The sequence below is a fragment of the Medicago sativa genome, chromosome 1 (genome assembly GCF_051527215.1).
Source record: "Medicago sativa cultivar Bolivia chromosome 1, Bolivia_mono, whole genome shotgun sequence".
NCBI lineage: Eukaryota > Viridiplantae > Streptophyta > Magnoliopsida > Fabales > Fabaceae > Medicago > Medicago sativa.
The window spans coordinates 12,525,594-12,552,670 of record NC_140749.1 but is presented as its reverse complement, the minus strand read 5'-3'; the positions used below and the strand labels follow the sequence as shown (position 1 = coordinate 12,552,670).

General features: G+C 32.8%; 3 protein-coding genes across 4 annotated transcripts; 2 read left to right on the top strand and 1 right to left on the bottom strand.

Moving 5' to 3' along the window:
• Positions 1–4,225: 4,225 nt before the first annotated feature.
• Positions 4,226–4,711, bottom strand: LOC146952756 (F-box/FBD/LRR-repeat protein At4g26340-like). Its single transcript, XM_085740373.1, has one exon. The coding sequence runs from the start codon at positions 4,709–4,711 to the stop codon at positions 4,226–4,228; it is 486 nt and encodes a 161-aa protein (XP_085596499.1).
• Positions 4,712–11,075: 6,364 nt separating this feature from the next.
• On the top strand, positions 11,076–14,381 carry LOC146952755 (elicitor-responsive protein 3-like). 2 transcript variants are annotated; one of them, XM_085741867.1, is made up of 5 exons: positions 11,076–11,213; positions 12,219–12,284; positions 12,380–12,506; positions 13,645–13,759; positions 14,081–14,381. In XM_085741867.1, exons 1-5 carry the CDS (start codon positions 11,147–11,149, stop codon positions 14,093–14,095), a joined length of 390 nt encoding a protein of 129 aa, XP_085597993.1. In that variant the 5' UTR covers positions 11,076–11,146; the 3' UTR covers positions 14,096–14,381. The 2 variants fall into 2 exon arrangements, with proteins under 2 accessions (XP_085597993.1, XP_085597940.1); XM_085741814.1 differs by having other exon boundaries at positions 12,216–12,284.
• Positions 14,382–18,396: 4,015 nt separating this feature from the next.
• Positions 18,397–23,702, top strand: LOC146952754 (transcription factor MYB3R-1-like). The gene is made up of 7 exons (XM_085705191.1): positions 18,397–19,748; positions 20,592–20,646; positions 20,785–20,842; positions 21,281–21,375; positions 21,486–21,589; positions 21,701–21,829; positions 23,096–23,702. Exons 1-7 carry the CDS (start codon positions 19,651–19,653, stop codon positions 23,457–23,459), a joined length of 903 nt encoding a protein of 300 aa, XP_085561317.1. The 5' UTR covers positions 18,397–19,650; the 3' UTR covers positions 23,460–23,702.
• Positions 23,703–27,077: the final 3,375 nt, after the last annotated feature.

Sequence of the window (27,077 nt, the reverse complement as noted above, 5' to 3'; positions counted from 1 at the left end):
GAGATGAACGATATCTGTGACCGAGGTGTTGAGATGCAGAGAGAGAGAGAATAACAATGAAAAATTGTACTGTTGCTCTATGCACGAATTTTGCCGTTTCTATGCACATACTTTGTTTTGAGTTTATTTCTATAAATTCCGCTCCACTTCAATTTTTTCTAATCAGCTATGCTATATTGCTTTTTGTACCCTCTTACATATTTCTATAAATTCCGCTCCATTTAAATTATACCCTTAAACAAATAGTGCTATAATAAATGCTATATTTTTTAAGGATCCTATAATAATGTTATATTGTCGGTGTCAAGGCTAAGACAATTCTGACTATGAAAGAACTACCTTAGCCTTGACCCTCAGATTATCTTTCATTGTCAGAAACTGTGGTAGTTCTATTTCTTCTTCATCCAACGCATAAACTCTGGCCACTCTTTCAGTTATCGGGTTAAGAAGGTGGAAACCACAAGTTAGGGTTTTTGTGATTTTGTCTTTGTCTCCTCGTCTTCGGGAACTATATGAAAACCTAAATTGTGCGGCGATCGAATGTGATGGCTGCGTAGGTAATAAAACACATGTGAGTATTATTGAGTTGGATTGATAATGTATAATATATTAGGTAGGTGAATGATTGTTTATGCTGGAGGTTATGCATGCTTCCTCATAAAGAATTGGATGGTAAAACCTATAGTGACAATTTTTGATGTACTGTTTCATGAATCAGACAAGTAGACAACAATTCAGTACTCGTTTGCAATGCCCAATTTGGACCTAAAGAATATCTAATCAAGTGTGTCTGTAACTCTGCATTATTTGAATCAAATACTGAGTATCACCTCTCCATTTCCATTTCCATCTTCTCCATAAACATATCTTAATTAAAATATTTACAAAAACAAATTTAAGTGTGTAAACAATTACCTCACTTCAGTTGTGGCTTTTGACTTGAGGGCTGATTTCAATGAGTTAAAAAGTGTTGAAGCTATCTTTTTTGAAGCCATCCCTACATCAGTTTGAATAAATTATTTATAATAAAACTTTGACTAACTAGGATAAGCACACAATAATCACAAACTTATTTATAATAAATTAAAGCTTTCAATAATCAAAATAAATTCAAATTTTACCAACTTCTCAATATAACTTCTCTAACACAATAATTAAAATAAATTCAAATTTTACCAACTTTAGCAAATACCCACAAAATATCAAGTACCAAAAAACCCTAAAAAAAACTTCTACTTAATCTTATATCACAGTAACAAGCATAATCAACTTAAAATCGAAATTAACATTTACGTACGTAAACCCAAGATACAAAACACATATTAAAAATATGCACAAAAAGCAAGAAACCTAGAATCTCAATACAAGGAAAAGAAGTGTAGATGAACGAGATTTGCTAATCGGAAGTAGGGCTTTTGGTGGCGATGCAGAGAGAGAGGTGTAGATGTAGTGAGTGCAGAATGAAATTTTTTACTTGTAACGCAGTAGTTTATTGGCACATGTCACGTTTTTATTGACCACCCCCAAAACTGAAACGTTTCACTTTATTACCTTTTTCTTCATATGGTAGTATGTGTAACGCCCTCCTTTTTGTTTAATTATTTTAATTAGTTTTAGAATATATTTATATATTTATATGATGTATATGAGGGATATATGGTTTGTTGAGATTATATGTCTTTTTATAATTTAGTTAATATATTTTGTTGAGTAATATTTTGTTATGTTATATGTTTGTATTTACTAGCATAATATATTTGTTAATTGTTATAGATATATATTTGTTATTTGGTGTATTATTATATATTTAGTAGAGAAATATTATTTATTAGAATATAAGGATTATTAGTGTGAGTGGATTTGGGGGTTAGAATAGAAAGAAGAATAAGTTATTGGGCCTAAATAGATCTGGGAAGAATATTTTAGTATTATTAATAGAGAAGCTTAGGTTGGAAAGAGTTTACCTTAAACCGCTTTTTGGAAAAGAGGAGAACAAGAAAGAAGAGAAGAGAAGAGAAAAGTCAAGAGAAGAGTAGAATACCTTAGGAAAGAAGAACGTTGCTGCTGATTCAGGAATTAATCTAAGGTGAGGGTGAGAATATCTTGCATTAATATTAAGTTGTTAAATCATTAGATTACATCTAACAAGTTTGGGGAGAGTTTGTGAGGTTAAGAGGATTAGGGTTTATGAGCGATTTTGATGATTAGATGTTGTAGAACCGTAAAATTGATGAGAGAATCATGAACATACCTTAGATATCCCATAGGAATGTTATTAGACGTAGTTTGATGGTTAGAAACATGAGAATGGATGAAAAGTGGAGATTTTTAGGATTCTGGCCGTACTGACATTCATCGCTCGCAACTGCGAGCAGCAACACTCGCCATTGCGAGCAAACCAACCACTCGCCATTGCGAGCAAAGTCACTCGCCATTGCGAGTTAAGCTGTAGTTGCCCAAACTAGTTTTATTTGCGATCCTTTCGCACGAGTAGTTATGAGATGATCCTAGAGTTAGTAATGAGAGTTGTTTAGAATGATTTAAGCTGCACAGAAGCCTGAGTTAGATGATTGTGATTATTAGCAAAGAAGTATTGGTTTATAAGTATTATTTATGATGTTTTATGATGTTAAGTTGATATGATTCATTCCTTATTGATGATATGATATTCAAGCACTGTTATATGCTGCATTTGTTGCTGTTTGTTGATGTTGAACCTTGATTAATGTTATAAGTAAAGTGACGTTGTTATAAATACATTAAGTGAATACTTGTGATGTTTTAAGTTAATGTGATGCATTCATTGATGATAAAATGTTGTGAACTGTCCATATGCCGTCTATGTTGCTGTTGAATCTTAGTGAAGATGTATAAGTCGGTCTATGTTGTAAATATCTAAGAAGTTGTCCACATTAATGGAATTATAAGAGATGTTTATGAAGTTGTTTAAGTTGTAGAAAGTTGAGTCCATTGCATACTCATATAAGTTGGTTGGGGGCTTGATGCCTTGGAATGCTTAGTCATTCACAGGATGGGTGAGGGCTTGATGCCCTGGAGCTTTTGCTCACTATGTTGGGGGTTTGATGCCTTGAAGAGCCTATTTACGCTCATATAAGTTGGTTGGGAGCTTCTTAAATCTATTTTTTTTTTTTGTGCAAAACCATGTTTTAACATCCTAAAGATGTCTGGAAAAAATCATGAAAAAATTCAATATCTATATCATTTTTTTGGATCAGGCGTATATTATCGGGTAAAAAATAAGAAGAAACTCAAATTAAAGGGTTATAATATCTAAATATAATAACACAATCGATTTTCATAATTATTTTTTCACACATTGCGTATTTTATAGGGTCAATTTCAACAATTAACACTAAATATAATAACACAATCAATTTTCATAATATTTTTTTGGTAGTGGTTGGGATTTGAACCCTGGACCTTGCATATTTTATGCATTGTCCCAACCAACTGAGCTAAACTCACGGGGATAATTTTCATAATATTTTTAGTATGTTATTTTTGTAATTATAATTATTAATTAAATTTAATAATTTTGAGCTCTAAATTATACACACACACGTAAATGATGATTTTTTTAGTGCTAAAGAAGAAAACGGACATTGTACAAAAAAAGAAGAAAACGAACAATTACGAACAATATTTAAAAAATCAATAAACAAAATATACTTTACATATGATTAAAAAAAAATACTTTACATAGTTCTTAGTTTTTTTTTTTACTAAATAGTTACAATTATATATCTATGTAAATGATGATTGTTTGAGTGTTGAAGAAGAAAAAAAACAATTTATTAAAAAGAAAATTATTTAAGGACAATTATCTTTTGCAATGAGCAAAATGTCTCTTTTTAATTATAAATATTATTAGGGTCAATTTTTTTATTATATTTCAAATGACACTTGTAAGGCGGTCGCCTTATGTAGGGATTAAGTTGCGTCATTTTTCTCTTAAATACTATATAAAGATGATACATATAGTATTGGGTGGCTTTTATATTTCAATGTTACCCTTCATTAAACTATTTTATCTTTTTTATACTATTATTATCGTTAGAAAGTCACTCTATGTCCGTCTATCCGCTCTTTTTATAATTTTTAGAACAACATTTTGTAATTTGATAAACCCTAAATTTGATAGCCCCTTAATAAACACTTCCCATCAAATTTTTCAGAAATGTATACACCGGTGTCGATCGCACAATCAAACACAATCGACTCTAAACTCAATGATTTCAAGCTGTTCCAATTTTGAAGGTAGGTACGAGACAATTACTTTCTTCAACTTTAATTCAACAAGAGTCTCGTTGTTGAACAAAGCATCGCGTAATTTAACAGGGTTGTGGTTCTGTAGCATATTCATGTCAAGACTCTGACACTTCCTTTCAATTGCCGCTTCTATAACGTCATTGAAGATGTTCGCATCGACGCCGACACCGTATCTTAGGCTCAACGACCGATTCGTCGTCCCAACATCGCGAACAAGCAAAACCCTAAGAACTCTGAGAACAAATTTGTTGGCATCTTTTCCCGTCGCGTCAAACTTCAAATCAGAAACGACCAACCAAAGGTCGTTCCACCGCTTCGATAGCAGCGCCGTCGCGGCTACATCCTCGTTCGGAAAATGAGATAGGATCTCACCAAGAACGGAGTCGTGCAGTTGACTCAAACGATCGTAGCTTGGTGGCATTGTTGTAACGAAAGGACTTTTGTGTCAATTCGTGTTTTGAGACTTAAAATAAAATAAGGAATGAATATATATATATATATATATATATATATATATATATATATATATATATATATATATAGTATATTGTTGGTTTTTAATCTTATATATTGCAATAATTTTTTTTGTAGTGATATATATTGTACAAATTTAATCTATATTAATATTACTTTATATGTTTCAAAAATATTCAATAACTTTCATACTGTAATTTAATTTTTGGATATATTTTGCATCAAATCTATTATTTTACCGTGATTGTGTAATATTAATTTTAATATAAAAATTATATTCTTGTCTAAAAGTCCTAGCTCAACTGGAAAATGCCGAAATTGCAAGGTCGGACGTCGTAACCCCTGTTCGAACTCGGGACCTCACAGTTATGTGTGAGTTTATTTTCAGTAGATTACCACTTCATCTAAGACCAAATATAAAATATTAAAAAAAATATTCTTCAAAAAAAGTAAAAATTAAATAAAATATTTTGCATTTTGGATATCCAAAAAACAATCCAAATTAAACCACATATATTTGGATATGTTTTTGTAGCATATTCATCCAAACCAAACTGAACTGCATGTGATTTTCATTTTGGATCGGATGCATTTTGCTTCAAAATCGATCAAAACCGCACCCCGAACACCGCTACTAGGATGTACATGGGTTGGGTCAACCCGGAAAACCCGGTCAACCTCATAAAAAAAAAGGGTTGGGTTGAATCGTTGGGTGGATATGGTTTAAAAGAATAGAAAACCCATAAAAAAAATAACGGGTTTCAGGCAAAACCAGACTCAACCCCAACAAACACACTTACTAAATAATACCCACATTTTAATTTAATTTTCATAGGAACAAAGGAGAATAGTAAAAGTTTTGGTCATAAATTGACACAAGTTATCGTCTATATTGAAAATTAAAGCACGCTAGAGTTACAAATTAGGATGTTGCACTTTTTGGTTATTTTGATGGTAATGTGTACTTGCAAAAGTACAATAATCGTAATTATGGTTTGTATTGTATTGGTAATGCATTGAGAAGGCTCTTAAGGGTTGTATTTATGGCGACATGATTTGTATCGTGGACGGACGTGGTGGAAGACGAGCTTCTTATTCTCTGTGAAAGGCGAGCTTCATATTTTGTTTGGAGATCCAACCGTCCAAATCTCGTGACCTTTCAGTGACGATGATGTGTTCGTATCGTGGCATCTTCCTCCACGTGTCTCCATTCATTGATAAGGCTAGCGCGCTTCTCAAGGAGACTTTATTAGTTCTCCTATAAAAACGCATTACTGCTTCATTTCTGCTCATTCATTTCCTCTTTCATCGTTTTCGCTTCTTTTTGCATCCATTTTTCCAGCAGCTTCTCGGATTTCTAGTTCGTGCTTCCATTGATCTCTCTAGGTATCCCTTTGCTTTGTCTCTTTTGTTTATAGCTTTTGAACTCCTTAGCTTTGTCGTTTAGGAATGGTTTTGATTAGGGAGTGTGACGATACGGGTAAAGTGATATCTCCCACCAATTTTGTTGAAAGGGATCAGTTAAGGAAGGAATGCCTGAGGCATGCAACACGGCAAAATGGTTTTATTGATTGGGAGGCATATCAATTAGGGTTTTACGGCCATAAGTTGTTTAACTATGTATCTAGTGATATCGATAGTTCAGGTAGTGATAGTGACTATGTGTTTCTCTATGCTACCTCATGAATAGATCCTAAGGGGGAAATTTGTCAAGAGATATGTTCCTTTCATCCGTTGTCGCGTGATTTTGGAGAGGGAGCATCACTGTCGCCTATTCCTGACGAGTCTAAAATGACCTAGTTCACAAAAGAAGTTCTTCGGGAGTATTCGTTGTATTCTGACGCGGCGGACGTCAATTTCTTTTGGAGTAAGTTGGACATCTCCGCCACTAGGAACGAAGAAGATGTGTTGGGGTTGTCCTATGACTTGGATGAGCGAGTATGTGATCAGGAATTGATGGGCGCCTTGGACGAGTCCTATCTCATGTACATGGCGGGTTTGGAATAATTCGGGGTGAAGATCCTCTTCACGGCGTTTGAGATGGACGTTCTGATGTTTTTGAACGTGGCGCCATCGCAGATACGCCCCAAAAGCTGGGCGTTTATCCGCGGGTTTGAGATCTTACGTAAGGCGCTATTCCTGGAACCTCCAGTTTCTGTGTTCTTCCATTTTTACGGGACTAAGGATGTTAATAAAGGAACATGGATTTCTATTAGTGCCCGCCCGGGAAAGAATCTCTTTCCTCCTTATGCTTCCAATTTCAAGAAAGAATGGCGGGATTCCTTTGCGAGGGTGCAAGGAGCACCTGAGTGGTCTACTGCTTCGGTGATGGTGGAAGGGGCACCAAAATTCCCCCTTCGTTGGACTTATACTTCTGTTCCAGTCATGGGTTATGATTTCAACAGGATGTTGCCCTACGAGAAGGGTGTGGTTTGCTTTTTAGAGAAGTTCCCCCTTATGGATTTTCATAATCTGCTGAATCGAGAAGGGGATATCAAAAGTCTTGAGGAGCATTTGTGTGAGTGATTTCGAGTCTAATGTCTTCATTTTTTAGTCCTTTGTTTTTGTGTTTTGATTAAATTTTGTTTGTTTTTGTTGGTGTAGGACCTATGTTGCCACTTACTGGTACGAAGCGTTAGAAATACTTGGCTGATCTTGAATCCAAGAAGGTTGTTGATGGGTATGTCGCCAGCGATCCCGCCGGCGTCATGCAGCGGAAGATGATGTTTCAGTTCATCAGATTGACTTTTCTCAATTGAATAAGATGAAGACTGGAAAGGGCGTCTAGGTAGGGCGAACGCGTGCTGTTAATGAACGTGGCGGGAAGGATGCAAGGATGTGTAGTACTTCGCTAAGTACCCAGGTGGCAGAGTCTTTCTTGCACTTCGACATCGATTTCCGCTGGTATGGACTTGTTCTTTTGTTTTGTTTTAGTTCCCTATCACACGTTGCTTGAGCACTGTCTTTATTTTTCGTAGGTATATGGCAGAGAAAGTGCCCTTGGCGACGGTAGATGTCGAGGCTGGCGTAAAAGCCAAATTTAGTGATTTGGTGGCCGATGTTGGTGTATCAGCACTTTGGATTTTGCTAATGGGGCATGCTATGGAAAAAAAAGCATGGTGATGTGGAGGCGAAGCTCAAAGATGCTGCTGAAGACGTTGAGAAGTGGAAACATAAGGTGGCGGGAATGGAGGAGAGGCTGAAGGAAGCTTTGAAAGACAAGAAAGCTGCTGAGAAAGAGACGAGTGACGTTAAAGCTGAGAAGGAAGTTGTTGTGTTGGAGAGGGACTCATTTAAGAAGAAGGCTGCTGAGCTTGAAGGGGAGCTGGCTACTGCCAAGACTGCTGTTGAAGAAGGAAGGAGGGCGCTCGCCCTGTACTTTGACAGCGACTTCAAGCGAGCCAAAAAGCAGGTTCTCTACTTCAATCCGGACGCTAAAGTAGATGAGTTGGATCCCGTCAAGTTCTTAGTGGATTGGGAATTTGTAGATGAAGAATGATGTTTTTCGTGTCGTTTTACTTCACAACTGATATGTTTTGTTACTTTTGTCGACTTTGACTTTATCTTCCGTTTGGGAGGTTGTAACTTTAAACTTATTTTGGTTATCTATATCTTCCTGAGACACGATACTCTCTAGGTATTAATTTTTATTGTGTAGTGCATTTTTGTCTGCTGATTCCTTATGGTGTATCCAGTTTCTAGAAAGTGCTTTTTCTTTCGATTTTATCATGTTGACCTGGTACACTATTTTATTTAATGTCTTTCATGTAAAATACCTCTGTTTTTGGCGAGAAGAACTTTAGTTGTGTAAGCAAGTTTAAACCTATTAGGTTCTTACAGTCGGTTTTTAGTTTTATTCGTTTGTAGTTTCCATAAATTGGCGTTTTTCGCATGTGTTCATAGATTTCTGTAGTTCAAAGCCTCGTAGGGTTGACTTAAAGAGCTGTTCAGAGTCTCGTGGGGTTGGGGCGTTCAGGACCACGTAGGGTTAGCGCTAATAGTTTAGAGCCAGGTAGGGTTGACTTTAAAAACTGTTCAGAGCCTCTTAGTCTTGACAGAGCATTCAGGGCCACGTAGGGTTGACGCTGTTAGTTCAGAGCCTCGAAGGGTTGACTTTAAAAATTGTTCAGAGCCTCTTAGGGTTGACAGGGCGTTCAGGGCCTCGTAGGGTTGACGCAATTTGTTCAGAGCCTCGAGGGGTTGACTTAAACTGTTCAGAGTCTCGAAGGGTTGACAGAGCGTTCAGGGCCACATAGGGTTGACGCAATTAGTTGTACACGTAGAACTTTGTTGTAAAAAGAACTGAGCATGGAGAGGAAAATTTTAAAAATAGGGCGCCTCGTTAAAAACTTCTTCCCTTGCAGGGGAAAAGAGTGCCACCCTACTTCTCTTTTATTAAAATCTGAAATTGTCTAAGCGTAAAGAGATTGTCGAAAACATAAAATGGTGGCGACAACTGCATGACTTTGTGCTCGCCCTAGTCTATACTAAGAAAATAGATAAATAGAAGTAACATGTTTCAACTATAGTAGTGACGTAAGTTGACTACGTTCCAAGTCCTTGGAATTGGGTCACCTTTCAGCTCCTCCAATTTGTAAGCTCCATGTGACAACTTCTCCTTAATTATGTACGGGAGCGACCACCTGCTTCTGGACAAGATCGCATTCCTTCATTTCTCTGGCAATGACCTTTGAGTTATACCGGCGAGTAACTCTCTATTTTGCGGCGAACTCTCTGATATGGGCATTTTTGCGTATTTCGTCTATCATGTCCATGGTGCATCTTAAGCCTGTTTCATTAGCTTCTTCGGAGAAATTATCACGTCGCCAGGTGGGTGTGTCTATTTCAACGGAAAGCATGGCGTCTGCGCCAGAAACCATGGTGAACGGTGTTTCCTTGGTTGTCGAGTGTGGCGTAGTATGATAAGACCATAATACATGTTTCTTATTGAATTAGTATTTGTAGAAGTGAAAATATATTTATAACGTAAAATAATTATGGCAATGTAGACAAAAGATTTTTATGGCGTGTACCTCATGCAGCTGTTCAGCCCAAAGGCATTTGGTTGCTTCCAACTTTTTCTTAATTCCATTCAGAATTACTTTGTTGGCGGATTCTGCTTGTCTGTTGGCCTGGGGATGAATAACGGAGACAAATTTGGTCTGAATTCCCAGATGTTTGCAAAAATCCACCACTGTTGTGCTGGCAAATTGAGTTCCATTGTCTGACACGATCTCTCTGGGTAGTCCAAAACGACATATGATCTGTTTCCAATAGAATCTCCTAACTCTTTCTGCTGTGATCTTGGCTACTGCTTTTGCTTCTACCCATTTTGTTTAGTAATCCAAGCCTACTATAAAAAACATGAGTTGTCCTGGCGCGATAGGGAAAGCTCCGACTATATCAACTACCCACTTACAAAAGGGCCAGGGTGAGAATATTGAGGTCAATTTGTTCGCAGGGGCGTGCTTCTTGTCAGAGAATCGTTGGCACTTGTCACACTTTTTCAAAAATTCAATGCAGTCTTGCAGTAGTGTTGGCCAACAATATTCTGCCCTTAGTAACTTAGCCGCTAGTGCCCGGCCGCCAATATGACTTCCACACACTCCCACATGAACTTCTAATAGCACAAGGTTTGTTTCGCTTTCTTCTAAACATCGAAGCATTGGCTAGTAATAACTTCTTACATACTCCATCCTGTTTCATTTATAAGCAAATTTTGACTTTTTAGATTTATTGAATAAAAGATGTACGTGGTTTATATTATATACCACATACATCATTTATTCAATGAACCTAAAAAGTGAAAAATTGCTTATAAATGAGACCGGAGGGAGTACATGTATGATTGTTTTTAAAAATGTTAGAACCTATGTATCTTGGAATGATTCGAATAATCATGTCGTAATCGTCCTCAAGGAGTTTAAAATACGTCATTTGAGTTTATAATATCAAACTCTTACTATTGAACTATCACTTGTCTTGTTAACCAGTGCCCCCGGGACAATGGTTAAGAAATCCAAAAGTAGAAAAATTGTCTTAGAAATATAAACGGTTACTTTTGACTAACTAATTATTACATCACTTTTTAATAAAATCTTACCTCTTTTAACTGCTTAATCAATACCCCGGGGGCACTGGTTAACATTCTCCTTTAAATAATTATTGATTGATAATGTAATTGGAAAAAAGTAAATTGGAAATTAAAAATAACACTAATTTCAAGACAATATTAATTTTTTGGTCAAAAGAAAAAGACAATATTAATTCTTCAAATCTAATTCCTTTAATTCTCCCACTTCATAAATTGCTTGAGGAGGTTTGGGTATTCATCAAAGAGTTATTTCAATTTCTAGCTAATAAGAGAAAATTGTAGTCAAAGATGCCTCGTGGGACGCTTGAAGTTGTTCTCATCGGAGCAAAAGACCTTCATGACAGTGATTTGATCAGTAAGTATTGTAAATTCAATATACCCTCCGGTCACATTTATAAGCAAAAAGTAGCTTTTTAAGTACATTGAATAATTAATGTACATGGCCTATAAATATGACTGCATACATTAAGTATTCAATGTATCTAAAAAAGTGTTTTTTTGCTTATAAATGTGACCGGAGAGTGTATTGTTTAATGATTATCATTTCTTGTTTAGTATAATTTTCAGTTTTTTTAATGAGTGGAATTATTTTTGGCTTTAATTCTCAAAAGTTGAATTTTCTACCGTCCAGAATTATGCATGATGTTGATATGGGTCATGAATTTTCAAATCAAAATCAAATGATCTATGTTTCATCAACTTTGATATATCGGATCCAAAATTTTAAGTTGACAAGTGACCCTTCAATCTTGACGATGCAAAGAGTCCACATTATTGATTGTTTGATTCATGGATTCGTGAAATCAAAATCCGATTTGGATTTATTAAAGTCATACTGTCATTATAATCACTCATGATTAAAGATCAAAATACTAACATTTTAATTTTTCATTTGTGCTTTGATTTATCAAAATCAAAATATTGATAAATCTTGATCAGATGGTCAAGATCATGTGATTGTCTCAAACACATATTTTGTCAACTATATAGAAAATAAAAATCAACCTTCTTGGGTTCCCTTGAATCAACCACATTTGAGACGCATATCTCTTTCTGGATCATCAAATCAAGATCGAGCACTCCACATTATGATTTTGATGATTTAGTTCTAAAAACCAAAATGAAAATACATTTTCCAACTCAAAATGGTAAATTTTTATTGTTTCAAAGCAAGTTTGACCAAAGCTTGAGTGGAGTAACTTTGGTCAAAATCTATATTTAATACTCTTTTTTTTATTCCAATACCTTACAAAAGTTTAACAATTTTCAAATTAAAATAACCAATATTTATCATATATCATTGTTTATTCTTTAAAAAATTATTACTTTTATTTATCATATATCGTTTTTATATTAGCAGAGAAAATGGATCCCTATGTGATCCTCTCCTATCGATCTCAAGAGCACAAAAGTAGTGTAGCCAAAAGTAAGTTTTACTATTTGTTTTCCAGTCTTTACCATTTCCAATTGACATGAATATTGCTAAAATATTGTTATTGAATTAATTCAAATGTGTTATAGATGCAGGATCTAATCCCCGTTGGAATGAAAGCTTCCTTTTCACAGTTTCCGACAATGCTGCTGAGCTTAATTTGAGGCTAATGGATGAAGACACATTTACCAAGGATGACTTCCTTGGTGAAGTAAAGTATGTTACTCTATCCTAACTTTTTTTTAACTGTTGGTTTTCAGTTAAAATTGTTTATTTATTTATTTATGGGAAATGTTAACCTGTGCCCTCAAGGCACAAGTTAATGATTCAAAATAGAAATATTCTATTGTAATTAATGCATTTGACTTTAACTTTTTTACTTTTCAATAATTAAATGCACAAAATTTAAGAAAATGTTTTCATTTTTGGGTTGCTTAACATGTGCCCTAAGGACACAAGTTAACATGACCCTTTATTTATTTATTTTTCATTTTCAATGTAATATTAACTATTACTTTGTTAGTAATATTCATATGGGAAATGCTAACAAGTGCCCTAAGGCACTTGTTAAGAAGACCAAAGAAGAAATTTTGTCTTGGAAATTGTGCATGCATGGAAACTTTAAAAGTAACTTTTTCTACTTTAAATTTATCAATTATTTTTATTTTTGCATCCTTAAGGGCACTTGTTAGCAAGACCCTATTCATATTTATTTATTAAAAGAGGAAAAAATGGTGAAATGAAATTATATATACTCCCTCCGTTTCTTTTTATAAGTAAATTTTACTTTTTACATTCATCCAATTAATGATGTATGTGGTCTATATTATGAACCACATACATTATCAATTAAATGAACCTAAAAAGTAAGATTTGCTTATAAAAAGAAACGGAGGAAACCCATATATATATATATATATATATATATATATATATATATATATATATATACACATACATACATATATATATATATGTATATACATACATACATATATATATATACACACACATACATATACATATATATATATATATATATATATATATATATATATATATATATATATACATATATATAGTTAAAAGTATTATAAGTAAAAAAGTTATTAGTTTTTTTGGTAATTAGATACTTGTGAGTTAACTGTTTTAATACTCTGTCATGTTTTACGTTCTTTTTCCATCATATAGCTAGGGAACCATGACCTGAACCTGAATATGTCATCTAGTGCAATTTTATTTCCATGTAAAACCTATTACATACAATGTAACGATGTATGATTGTTTTTAATAATGCAAGAACCTATGTATTTTGGAATAAAATGATTAATGAATTAATTCCAAACATATGCAGAATTCATTTGGGACCAGTTCTTGAGTATGGGAGCATACCAGAAACTGCTTATAATGTTGTGAAGCAGCAGAATTACTGTGGAGAGGTTCATGTGGCTCTCACTTTTCATCCTGAGGTAAAAAAAAAAAATTTGGTACTACAATGAGGTAAATTTTTTTAATTATAAGTTTGAGAGCTTCTTTTTCCACCCTATAGGTTTTAAAAATCGCTCCGGTCCAAATTTATCCATTCAGATGGAGAAAAAACATTGTTTTGTTTGAATTTATCCATTTGAATGCGAAGAAAAAAAGATGTTTTTCTGTCCAAATTTGTAAATATATATGTGGAAAAGTAGGTCCTAAAATATATTTTACCCTGTGTTTTTATGTAATTATGATGCTTATTGTGTGTGCTATTTGCTAAACTCAATTTAATTCTTTTGAAATTTTGGTTGCAGGGTGGGCGGTACTGAACTTGGCTAGGGCAAAGTCAGATTGGTGGATGGAGAGAATAAAATAAGTGAGTGAAGGAATAAAATAATAATTGGTAGTTTTTTTTTTTTTGACCGAGAATAATAGTTGGTAGTTATACCAACATTTCTTGTATTGGTCTAGAAATTTCTTTGAAACAAATAAGCAACAATAACAATGGTTATTATGTTTGAAACATATGCATTTTGAATTTCAACTTAAGTTAAATTTGGATTTATTTCTGCGGTAGACTATTATAGTAGATGAGTTATAAGTTTGCATCTATTATATTTTAGATTATTGATTATTTCATGTATGGATAAATAATTTAGTCAACGATTATAGTAGAAACGCTTTTATCATTAAACTGATTTTTTTTTTTGAGAGAATTAAACTGATTTTTTTGATAAGCTAGCTAGATTTTGATTCGTAAAGTAAAACTAAGCCTAGTTACAATAAGAATTATTAATCTCCAACAACTGATATACCTTAGATCATTTTACATGATCACATTCATCCGATTTCCGTGGCAAGGGATATGAATGACAAGCTAAAAGAGTTAAAGGAAGTGATACCAATTTAGGGCCGTTTGTGTGTGGGAGAAAGGATGTGGGAGAAAGGATGACTTTGGGGAAATAAGAGGGGAGGAGATGAGAGAGAAATCTTTTATTTTTTTTTGAGACAATGTTTTTGTAGATAAAAGGAATAAATCTTTTATGATTAATATATTCTTCATTAAGAGTTTTATAACAACATGATCGTCTAAAAGGTTAGGCTATTAAAAAGATCACATATACAAACCAAAAAGACTTCATATTATTTTTTTTTTTTAGGAAAAAAGACTTCATATTTTAACACTTGTTTTAGACCTCACTTTTTTTTTTTTTTTGGAGTTTTAGACCTCACTTATTATTGAAAATTATTTGACCTGTTTCATGTAAGAACATATATATGATTTGAAGAATATTTTTTTTTTGGTAGATAGAAGAGATGGCAAAGCCATCATAAACTCACACACACAAAGTGGAGGTATCGGGGTTCGAACCCCGGTCATGACGTCCGGCCTAACAATTTTGACATTTCTGTCAGTTTAGCTAGGACTTATGAGACCGAAGAATATTTTTAAGCCTTCTAAAATTTCCCCATTGTAATTGTAATATAGAGAAAAATAAACTTCCTCATTCAAATTGAGGACTATCGTTCCTTCAATTTTTCTTCCTTTCTTTCTAAAACACTTCCCTCTTAAACTCCCAAATAGAATGGTGGGCCGAGTTTGGACAGGTTTAGGTGTCTGCTCTGGTGGATCGTGAGTTGAGGGGTACCTTATTGATTGGTATCGGGAGTTTGGTGGATCGATCACTTTTGATTCGAGACCGGACTAGTTTTTTGACGCAAGTTCTTTTAGGCTTTTTGGTGGCTCCTCCGACTTATCGGAAGTTGAGGGTGGGCGAATCTGATCGTTTGATGCTACAAGTCATCGTCGGCTGCTTTTTTTTTATCTCCGTTAGTGTTGTTGGAAAATTAATTGTTGATTTTTCGCTGGGTGTTTTGGTGTATTTTTATTTTCTTTTTGGTGTAATTCTTGAGATCTAATCCCCTATTTATATATAATATATTTTGCCATTCAAAAAAAATGGTTCAAACACATACATATGTCTTTTATGACCTTATTTTGATTTTGATAATTTATCCACTCTCTTGATAAAAATAATAAATAAGGCTTTACGTAATACTTATCTTTTGAAAGAGACAGACTTTAGGCCATTCTTACACCTTCAACGAGTGGGTTGTGAAATCTTTGTTGTTAGTTTCTTTTTAGAAGTTTTTAGCGGTGTTTCACAAATCAAGAGTTAACTCGTAAATTTATACTTTACGTTTTTAGATGTCAAAATCGTGTTAACTCGGATGTAAAATCATTTTTTCTTGAAATCGGAATGTTTGACGAGTTTGAGCGAGTTAACATGTGGCAAACTCGTTCGAGTTTACGAGTTAACACTTAAAAAACACACTTGTTCAGTTTTGGGTAATTTTTTTCTCGACCGATTTTCTGTTAAAATCCAATTCTTTTTTCAAGTTCAGTAGTCCAAAGTACTTGTCTTACCTTTACAATTAACATTTTCTTGCCTTGTCTTGTCTTTTCTTCTTCTGAAACCTTCTTAAACGAACAACACAACACACAATATTTATGATTTTGCAGGTTAATTTTGTATTTTAATGTTAAATTGAGCATAACGCTTTATTTTGGTGTTTGGATACATTTTACCTTTATAATTAAGTCATATTTTGTACTTTTTTTTAAGGAGGTCATATTTTGTACTATTGACATATTTACAATATTTATATTAGCTTACGTATGTTATATGTTATGTATATAATAAATTTTATATAATTTTCATTTTAGGTAAACTCAACGTACGATTTTACGAGTCGAGTTTACCTAAGTAAAACGAGTTGAGGTAAACTTTCAAGTTGTAAAACCGGCCTTGTTGTGTTGTGTTGATTAGTTGGTTGAGACTTTGGTTTTTAGTCTTTCTCTTATTTTCCTTTAGGTGTACTTTTTGCGGGTTGTAGTTTACTAGAACGGTACCCGTATGATGCACATATAAAATTGTCAGTTATCTATTGTTGTAATATGAATGAATTATACTTCATTCATCTCAGATTAGCAAATAACAATGCAACAGTTTTTACGAGAAAATAATAAGGCATTATACGTTTCCAAACATGATGAAACACTCATATCTCTGAACTACCCAAATTGACTTCATTATAATACTAGTTAGAAACACAATACTAGAGTGGAACCATGTGTAGATTGTAGTGATGCATTCAAAACGGATGAGGTGAATTTAATCTAAATGAGTACTACTATATTTTTTTTTGTCAAGTAGCCTAGCGGCTAGAATTCATCTTTTTCAAGGTGAATAAGTGGGGTGTCCGGGGTTCGAATCTCGGCCCCTGCATATAATAATGCATGTCCCTGCCAACTGAGCTATGCTAACAGGGACTTTTTATATAGTATAATTTATTACTATCGCAACATAATTTATTTCAATGTATTATTTCATATATTTGATGCATTGCACTGGGCCTGAGAGATTGAAAAACAAAATTAAATAATAATTAGCACATTATGAGATCATCACCTGCCTTCTTAGAAAAGAAAACGATGGCTTGAAGAACCAATTGAGCAAGTAAATGCTGTTCTTGTGAAGTATTAGTGTAAGTGTGGTGGTGGATATATATAAATGCTTTTGCTAACGAAAGGAGCTGCTGAATTTTTCTCTTTTATGTTTATTCTTCTAAAGTTTAAAGAGCCAAGATAATCGGTGCTAAAGAATCTCCCACATTGAATATGTATTTATTGTTGGTTTAAAATGATTATCTCCATTATTTGGAGTATATAATATGATTTTTGTGTATTTTATTTGTTTTGAACAAATTATTTGGTTCACACTAAGTATGTATATATTGTTGGTCTAAAATGATTATGCATCATTGAAAGAAAATGAATATATGAGGTAAATTGTGTTAATATTGTCCTATAAGAGTAGCTTAGTACCGTCTAGAAGTCCTAGCTCAACTGGCAAATGCCGAAATTGCAAGGCCGGACGTCGTGACCCGGGTTCGAACCCGGGACCTCACAGTTGTGTGTGAGTTTAATTTCAGTGGATTACCACTTCATCTAAGACCAAAAAAAAAAAAAACTAGCTTAGTACCAAGCTACCAGAGACATTATGTGCAGGGGTTAGGGTTTAACCCTGAATTTCCACTTCTCCACATATAATGTGTGTGAATCAGGCCACTAGGCTACTTGACAAAAAAAATATTATTGTGTGTTAATATGTTAGTTTTTGTTACAATAAAATTCAGGCAAAATCCCCCTCAAAATTTGTCACTTATGTGCATTTTGCACTCTGAATGATAATAAAAAAATCACATTGGTCCTTAATTCAAAAAACTTCAATATACTCCCTTCGGTCATATTTATAAACAATTTTTTTTAAGATTAATTAAATAATTACATCAGTTATTAAATGAATTTAAAAAATTGTTTTTGTTTATAAATATCACTGGAGGAAATATGCAACAACAACTCATAAAAACCATCATAGTAATAATGCTAAAATAAGTTTGTAAACATAATTCTTCACCATAACGATGTTCCATCCATAATAGATAACTAAGATACATCATCAAGACAATTCACAAAAAAATACATCACCAAAACACATCATAAAACAAGTCATCCAAAATAGATTATCTAAAACTAGCGTTTAGACGGGCACGGAGTGCCCGTCTGTTCACTCTTCTTATTGCGCTATTGAGTATAAATTACGAACAATAGGTATTTTGCACTTTCATATTGTAACAAACTATACTCATGTTTTTCAATGATAATATTGTAACAAACTATTCTCATGTTTTTCAATGATACTAACAAAATATAATATCTTTAAAAAAAAAAATAACAAATATACTATAAATTCTTATATTTTTGAATGACACCAACGAAATAACATTCTTATGTTCAAATTTGCTTAAGAGTATAATTGGAAGGAGAAAAATCAACCCAAAACAGTCTACTTTCTTTAAATATAGTATAAATACATCATTGAAATGCAGTAGAAAAAAAGTCAGCTCTTCACATAACAAATAGCCTATCTTCCTCTACATGTGTTGGTCCACCTTCTACATGTCTATCTTTCCTATTCAACATGTCTACCTTCTTTATTAGTAGATTCTTGTGTCTGATTAGCAAATACCAATAAGCTATCTTATAGTTTATAAGTTTTTATGACTAAAAAAAGACATCTTTGGTAATTATTTTTTCATCGCGAGCTTAAAACTTATTTCACTAAGTTATAACTTATTTTTTAGACGCTATTGCAAATAGTATTTGACCTTATATCTATCATTTTTCTTTCATGTTTACCCTTAGTCGGGGGTGAAAGTACAAATAAGGGTATAATATAATTTTTTCTTAATGTTGTTTTTGTTCTGGTTCATATTAGACTCTTTTTAATATAATTTTTTCTTCTTTAAAAAATTAAAACAAAATATTTGACTTTAGCAAGAAAAAAAATTAAAACAAAATATTTGACTTTGGGAAGAAAAAAAATTCAACCCTTGTACGGTTGTACACTTGTACCCTTACTTCTTTGTCCATACCCTAATCTCTACTACTATCCACTTCCTATATATTAGGTTTCCTAATTTATCTTTGCGGCAGTTACAAATTGACATTGACATAAAAAACAAAATTAACAAAATATTTTAACGTTTCCACTTTGTTTCATCAATCAGTCACACACAGTAACGCTTCCTTTGATTATGCCTTTAATTTAACCCTTGTTTTCTAAAATTGTTTTATGATTCTTGCTTCCATAGTAGAGAACACAAAACAATTAACACGTTTCAGGTATATAAATTAATTCAAGAATCCTTATTGAATTGCGTCTTAAAAGGTTTGTATTTTATAGACATATTTTAAGAGCAAAATCTTTGGTTTTTAATGTTATATTGATTTCTTTGTTATATAGTTTTGAAAAGAATCATGGAACATGACAAAGATTTGAATCGGGCATCAAGTTCTTCAGAACAAGAAAGCAATTCCGTTCTTGGAACTCAAAGACCTGCCTCTATTCAACAACGGTTAGTGTTTTCCTGTTCTATTTCTATTCAGTCAAAAAGCTTCAAATTCTTGAAACAATCTAATCTTAGAAAGGTCTTAGACACATGTGCAGTTACATCAAAAAGGTTTATGTGACATTATAGGTTAGCTGCGATTCTAGGTTGCAGTTACATTGTGAATCTTTATATTACAGCTGATGCGGCTGAGATTGCGGTTGTAGACCGCAATTTTAAACTATATATATGCATATCAATATCATAACCCTATTTATGTATGTTAGTAATATTATAGGATTTTGTTTTTCCAATTGCCAAATATGAAAACAAAATAATGTCCAGCTGATAGAGTGTCTAATTTTAGCTTTCGGAACAAATGAATCATATGTGAACAAACTAATGTCCAGCTAGAGTTATCGCATGTTTGGCGAAAAAGGTAAACTAATTAGTTCTGTGCCAGACTGCCACTAATAGTATTAAAAAGAATTTCAATTGGAGCAAACTTTACTAACCTCCTGAGCGAGTTCGACTCATGTGGTTAATAAACTTTAGTCAATGTTGAATTGATCGAGAGCACCAGAGTTCGAATTATCATTGGTCAAACTTTACTAACCTCCTGAGCGAGTTCTGGATTATCAGAGTCACTTTCATCTCTATAGTTTATGACCTTTATGTGAATGCATGGGATCTTTGCAATGTTTTAACAACTTGTTTGTTTAATTGTTGAGTAGTAGACAAAAGAACACTGCCTTTCTAGTTTTGCATTATTTGTGTGGATAGTATATAATCTAATACATCATTATTTGTGTTTGTATCATAATGTGTTTATTTTGTTGCTCACATTTTCCTTGTTATCATGACTAATAGAAGGGTGACTGGTCCTACAAGAAGATCAACTAAAGGAGGCTGGACAGAGAAGGAGGTAAGGATCAACAAACCATTCAATTCTTAAAGTTACTTGTTTACCAAGAAACTGTTCAACCAAAGAGAATTTCTTGCCAATAACATCATCATGTATACAGTGTCATGAATCTCACTTTTCTTGTTTTCTCATTTACAGGATAAACTTTTGATTGCTGCTGTGAAAAAGTATAATGGAAAAAGTTGGAAAAAGATAGGTATGTTATAAAAGCCATAAATTTTCATACTTTCTTCTCTTAGGCACAACTTAATTTTGAGTGTTGATGTTTGCTATTGAAATAGTCAGATTTGGATTTACAGCAGTCACAAATTCCACGTACTCACACGGGTAGCTTATGTATTAGTATCGTTCACGCTTGGATGGTCCAAATTTCAAGATCGATGTTTTAGAGTTCAAAAAATATCAAAATTTGCTTACCTTTTGCACCTTTCGATCTCGATCCAACAGTTACCGATCTGTTTACTACGTGAATGTATGAATTGTCACTGCAGCAAATCCAAATCCGAAATAGTCTTTTAAAATTACAACTGTTCAATTAAAAAATCTATTTGATTTGGAAAATGGGAAACATTATTTTTTGTTCAATCACATTTTGTTTGTTAAGTTTATTTAGTGACCACATTATCCCTTGCAGCTGCTTGTGTTACTGGCAGAACAGATGTTCAATGTCTGCATCGCTGGCAAAAGGTTCTGAATCCTGATCTTATCAAAGGACCTTGGTCAGAACAGGTACAAATTAAGTTATATCACTGAATTTAGAGATTATGCTATGTTAATAATTAACCACTGAAATTGGAGATTATGCTATTTTAATTAACCACTGAATTTGGAGTTTGCAGGAAGATAATCAACTAAGCGAGCTTGTTAAGATAAATGGGAAAAAAAATTGGTCTCAGGTAGCAAAGTCCTTACCAGGTCGCATAGGTAAACAATGTAGAGAAAGGTAAATGTTAAATGCAATCACAATTCATATCTTATACTAATATTTACATTTAGTAGTTTAATTATGTTTTTCTTTGAAAATTTGAAGTAACATTTTTTGTTTTTCTTTTAGGTGGTATAACCATTTAAATCCAGATATAAAGAAAACTCCATGGACCAAAGAAGAGGAGTCGACTCTAATCAAGACTCACAAAATATATGGGAATAGTTGGGCTGAAATAGCCAAATTTCTGCATGGAAGGTATTGATAGGAGATTTCTTGCTATGAAAAAAGATATATAGATGAGAGGATACATAGATAGGTCTAGTGATCAGGGCCGTTCCTATGAAATAAGAGGCTCGGCTCTCTTTTTAAAATAGGCACCTAGTAAAATAAAAATGTAATTTTTCTTTTTTGTCGCTAATCTTCATTTAAAAAAATCAGAATAAAAACTTTTAAACTTGAAACGAAATAAAAATAATTAAGTGAAAGAGAGATGAAATTTACATAACAGTGTCGTTTGGATTTGTCACTCCTTCGTTGTGGGAAGGGAAAACGAATGGTTTATGCGGAAAAAAAATGATTGTTGTGATTCTTTCAATGAAATAGCTTTCCAAATTGACTGATTAAGTGATTTTACAAATTGGGGTGGTTTGAGAGTAATCAGATTTATGTACAGAAAGGAGAACTAGAGTCTAAAAAAAACTCAAACGTGTGCTGAAGAAAGAAAAAGAAGTAACATATTTTTTTTTATTTAAATGGGGGGTGGATATTAGACTAATTTTTTGTTTGAGGCCCGTAACATTTGGAGGTCCGGCCTGGTAGAGCACCTTGCACTCCCCCAAGGTCGGGCCTGCTAGTGATTAAGCAGACCTCTTACAAAATTTAGGGTAGTATATCTTGAACATGTTAAAATAAGATACAACATAGACAAGTTGCAATAAAGGAGAGAGATAGACGTAAAGTCATAGTGACTTTTCCGTCTTAAAGGTAGTAGATCCGGATTCATTTTAATGGATTGAGATTCGATGACTTTGATGGCGGGAAAGTCATTGTAACTTTAGTGTATCTTTTGAAAGGGAAAGATGAAAAAGAAACTATAGATAAGGTGTAAGAGAGCAATATAGAAGAGAGATAAACACAAAGGTGACTTTTCCCTCTTAAAGATAGCAGGTCCGAATGCCATTTTAATGCTATGTACTTAGGATACAACATAGACAAATTAACAATATTAAAATAAAAAACTAGACAAGTTAACATGTCGGATCCTCTCTCACACTAGAACGATGCAGTAAAAGTTTTTTCATGTAACAATTATTGATCTAATTGAAAAAACAAAAATTGTTGTATCATTACAGTGCATATGAGAGGATCCAAATCCCTAAATTTATGTACTAATGATCTATTTTACACTTAGAAATTATGTTGTTCTAACAATTGGAATCCCTATAGGACTTATGAAGTGAGGGATTGATTAATATTATATATTAATTTATGTTTAATGTTTTTGGGGTAAAATTTGAACAGGAGTGAAAACTCTATCAAGAACCATTGGAATTGCTCTTTGAAGAAAAAGGTTGATTTAAATACCTCAGTGGACACCTCCAGAACTGATTATGATACAGCTACCCCAGTTGAAACAAGCATTGATACAAATGTTGAAACTCCTCAAAGCATAGACAATGCAAGTCATGACTTTTTGGCAACACCCAAGAACACTAACATCCATGCACAAAATACTTCAATTTTTAATTCCCTTTGTAATAACCCATCAAATTCTACAGAAGAAACACTTGATACTAGTAGTCCTAGCCTAAGAGATATATTAAGTGCTTTAAAGACTTCTGCTAGGAAATGTAAATACATTCCATCTATCCTAAGACGCAATTAGAATCAAAGAATTAGCAATCAAAATTTAGGGACACGATTAGAGAGAAATTATATCTATTTATATTTTTGTGGCAAATTTGCTTTGACCACATGAAAGTACATTGCTTTCTTATTTGATTAGATGATCTCTTAGGAAACTTGTTAGTGAGACTCGTCTATGATTTGTAAATACACACTTTTGACACTAGTTGTGTTAATTTTATTTTATTATTTTTTTAAAATTCAATTGGGAAATTGTTTTATCTTTATTGATCCGCCTTGTTTCACATTTTGCTATCCAAAAGTTTGTTAGCAATGTATGTGGCTTTTATTATATTTCTACTCTGAGGTATTTTTGAGATTTTTGGTGTACTATCGTTTTTATTTCTCTAGTGTACGAAAGTGATTGAAGAAATTTTATTTTATAATATATCATTGATCGATACGCTTGATATGAATATAGAATTTACATTAAACATTCTAAAGTATCTTGAAAAAGATTCTCAAGTATCTTGAAGAAAAATCGAATCTAAAACTTGGTGTGTCCACACACACTTTAACATCTATTTGTACAGCCATCAACATCATGTTTTTCATCTTATTATTCAAGTGTCTGCAACAATTTCCCAACACAAGAGCTAACATTATCAACCACTTACTCTTATTTTATGTGTGACATTTTATCATCTCATGTGTTTACCTCTGGTCCAATTAAGTTAAAAGACTTAGAGTAGATATTGCGTGATAAAAGGGAAATATGTTGCGCAGTCTTAGAGGAAATATGTTTTCTCTCTCACGCAATATTTGCTACAATTATTTTAACATATTCATAAAAAGAATAAGAGATACACTTAAATAGGATGAGAAAGTGCATATACATTGGATGAACAACGTATTTGCTACAATTATTTTAACATATTCATAAAAAGAATAAGAGATACACTTAAATAGGATGAGAAAGTGCATATACATTGGATGAACAACGTTTGTGCGGCCACGAAACCAAACCTAAATTATTTAGACATACATAAACAAGAAAATGTAGAAAGAAAAGAATCAACTTTTTTTTTTATATCAAAATATTTTTTTTGAAAGAAAGAATTATTATAAAAATAATTAAATTGTGTGTATCTATGTGTCCGCCTAAATAATTTGAATATGTGATTGTGATCACAAAAATAATGATCTACCAATAAACCAAACGATTATTTTCAAGTGTTAAATGAACTCAACCAAAAAATAAACCGGTCGAGAGAACACATTTTTGATTCCCTGATATTATAATTATTAATTAGACTTTACCAATTAACACGCAGTCAAATTACCAATGTCATTTTTATGAAAATTTAACAATTAGCCATGAAACAGCAGATACAAGTTACAACATATGTAAAATGACATCAACAATAGTGGTGAATTGAAGGGCATCCCTACTGAATTCAAGAGATCAGAGATGGGGAGAGGAACATGAGAGGAGCTGTAATTGCCCTCTTATCGATGGAATGATGACTTGGATAAACTAACTTAATGGAGTAAACATTTTTTATACTCAACATATAAGAGTAGAGACCTCACATTCAGTTTAGTTAAATAAGTCAGTCAATCTATCATGGTTCATTCAAAAACAATAACATAATTACATATATTCATCAACTAATTAATGTTTACGCATAATAGACCATTATATTAAAACCCAATTATTTATAAATTGATTAAATTCATAAATCCAACATCTATCTCCTCAACCCACATTGTTAAAAAAACATTGCTCTATAAAACATTAAAAAAAAAACATTGTTCTACGTATGGTAAGCGACCAATGTGAAGCCACGTACGAGAGTAATATAACATAGACACATACATGTGTACTTTCTAAAAACAAAATGTGTAACTTCCCACAAACAAAGGGAAGTATCGACAAATCGTTTGCCTTGTGTCTTTGTGTATGCGAGGTAACTGTTGCCTTCGTTGTTGACTTGTTGTGATTAGGGAGACAGAGCTTGGGCCCAGGGGGAGATTAGGGACAGAAGGCTAATCAAGAAAAAATGGGGTGATGATCCTATGTTTCCAAACCATGGTTACATTAACATCCATAAGTTTGTTCATTGTTCAATCTAATATTCTTAAAATATGGTATTTTCATTCTGATCACTGTTATAAATAAAAAATCGTTTTTTAGATTTATTGAATAATTTTTAGATTTATTTTTTATATGGTTAGATGCATGAGTTATTCATTGAATCTAAAAAAATTGTTTTTTATTTATAATAGTGATCAAATGGAGTATTGTCGACAATAGAAGCGGCCGTCATGATGACTCTGAGCATGTTTAAGTGTGTGATAGCAAAAAGACTTATATTTTTAGGGGTACAAAATTAATTTTTTATAGTTAAACATCTTATCTTCTCTTATACATAAGAAACTTAATAAGTTTTTCTTCTTTGGTGATGGAGTGTGAATCATAGATTTTTCTTTTTAATGAGTTTATCTCACTTTCGACTCGACCATTAAAATTGATCAATGCAAGGCAAACCAAATGGGTAGACATGCTCGTATTGTTATCGGTTTATCTCACTTTCAATTAGACCGCTAGAGTTAATCATTGTGAGATCAACCAAACAGGGCAGACATACTCGTATTGTTATTAGTTTATGACGATCGGGTAATAGGTCATACTTTAAAAAAAATGTCAAACTCATATATAAAGCAATTCTATAATAGATAATATGTCCGACTTAGGTTTTAAATATTTTGATCCAACTGTATTTAAACTTTGACAAATCTAGCTTAATCCCATCTTTTCCAAATCCTATTTATTTGTCATTCTTATTCTCAACTTTATCTTTAGTTCATTAGTTTAGTACTTTTATTTTACAAGACATTAGTTTAATATTTGAATATGTCTTTTGTTAGTAAATTTAACCCATAAAATTAGTAACGAAAATAATACTTGGGAATGTGTTTTTGATACATTCAAAAACATAGTAATATTTGGTATCAAAATGTCTTTTTGTCTGATTAATTATGAGTAAATCTAAATTCATCTCATGAAATTATAAGGGCTCTATCAAAATGCTTTGTTTTTTATACACTCTTAAAATTTGCGAATAGGACAAAAATGACATTAATTTTGAATAATGTTAAACAACTTGATGCTTCTATTAATTTGTAAGTATTAGTTGGACAACAAATGATATAATTCATAAACTCATTTAACACTAAATTAGATACAAATTAATATATTTATTTTCTATTCATAAATTTCATGAGGTTAAATATCCAACCCCTAATCTCAACAAGCAAATGGTGATTTACTCACTTAATTATCGTAGTTGATTCTAAAATCCATAGCCAAGCAAAACATGTATTTTAACAAACCGATCCAATAAGAGAAAAATAACATATGAACAAACAAGGGGGGGTGAAGTGGATGACCAAACATGTGACACATGTAAAGTGCTTATACAAACGCGTTTTGTACTTTGCTTGGAGTCTAATTCTACGAACATAAAAGGGTCAACAAAAGAAAAAGGCACTAGTTTAGTAGTTTCCACCTTCCAGAAAGTCTTCTAGTACACAATTACATTACCTTGTTGCCAAGAAAATGAACACATAATATTCAATTCAAATCTATGACATT

What these genes read in the sequence shown, in the direction of transcription:
- LOC146952755 (XM_085741814.1), top strand. Translation starts at nt 11,147, where the DNA reads ATGCCTCGTGGGACGCTTGAAGTTGTTCTCATCGGAGCAAAAGACCTT. An exon ending in TCATGACAGTGATTTGATCA is followed by an intron (nt 11,214 to 12,215) that starts GTAAGTATTGTA and finishes TTTTTATATTAG; the next exon opens with CAGAGAAAATGGATCCCTAT. An exon ending in GACTTCCTTGGTGAAGTAAA is followed by an intron (nt 12,507 to 13,644) that starts GTATGTTACTCT and finishes AAACATATGCAG; the next exon opens with AATTCATTTGGGACCAGTTC.
- LOC146952754 (XM_085705191.1), top strand. Translation starts at nt 19,651, where the DNA reads ATGGAACATGACAAAGATTTGAATCGGGCATCAAGTTCTTCAGAACAA. An exon ending in GAGGCTGGACAGAGAAGGAG is followed by an intron (nt 20,647 to 20,784) that starts GTAAGGATCAAC and finishes TCTCATTTACAG; the next exon opens with GATAAACTTTTGATTGCTGC. An exon ending in GCCAAATTTCTGCATGGAAG is followed by an intron (nt 21,830 to 23,095) that starts GTATTGATAGGA and finishes AAATTTGAACAG; the next exon opens with GAGTGAAAACTCTATCAAGA.
- LOC146952756 (XM_085740373.1), bottom strand. Translation starts at nt 4,711, where the DNA reads ATGCCACCAAGCTACGATCGTTTGAGTCAACTGCACGACTCCGTTCTT.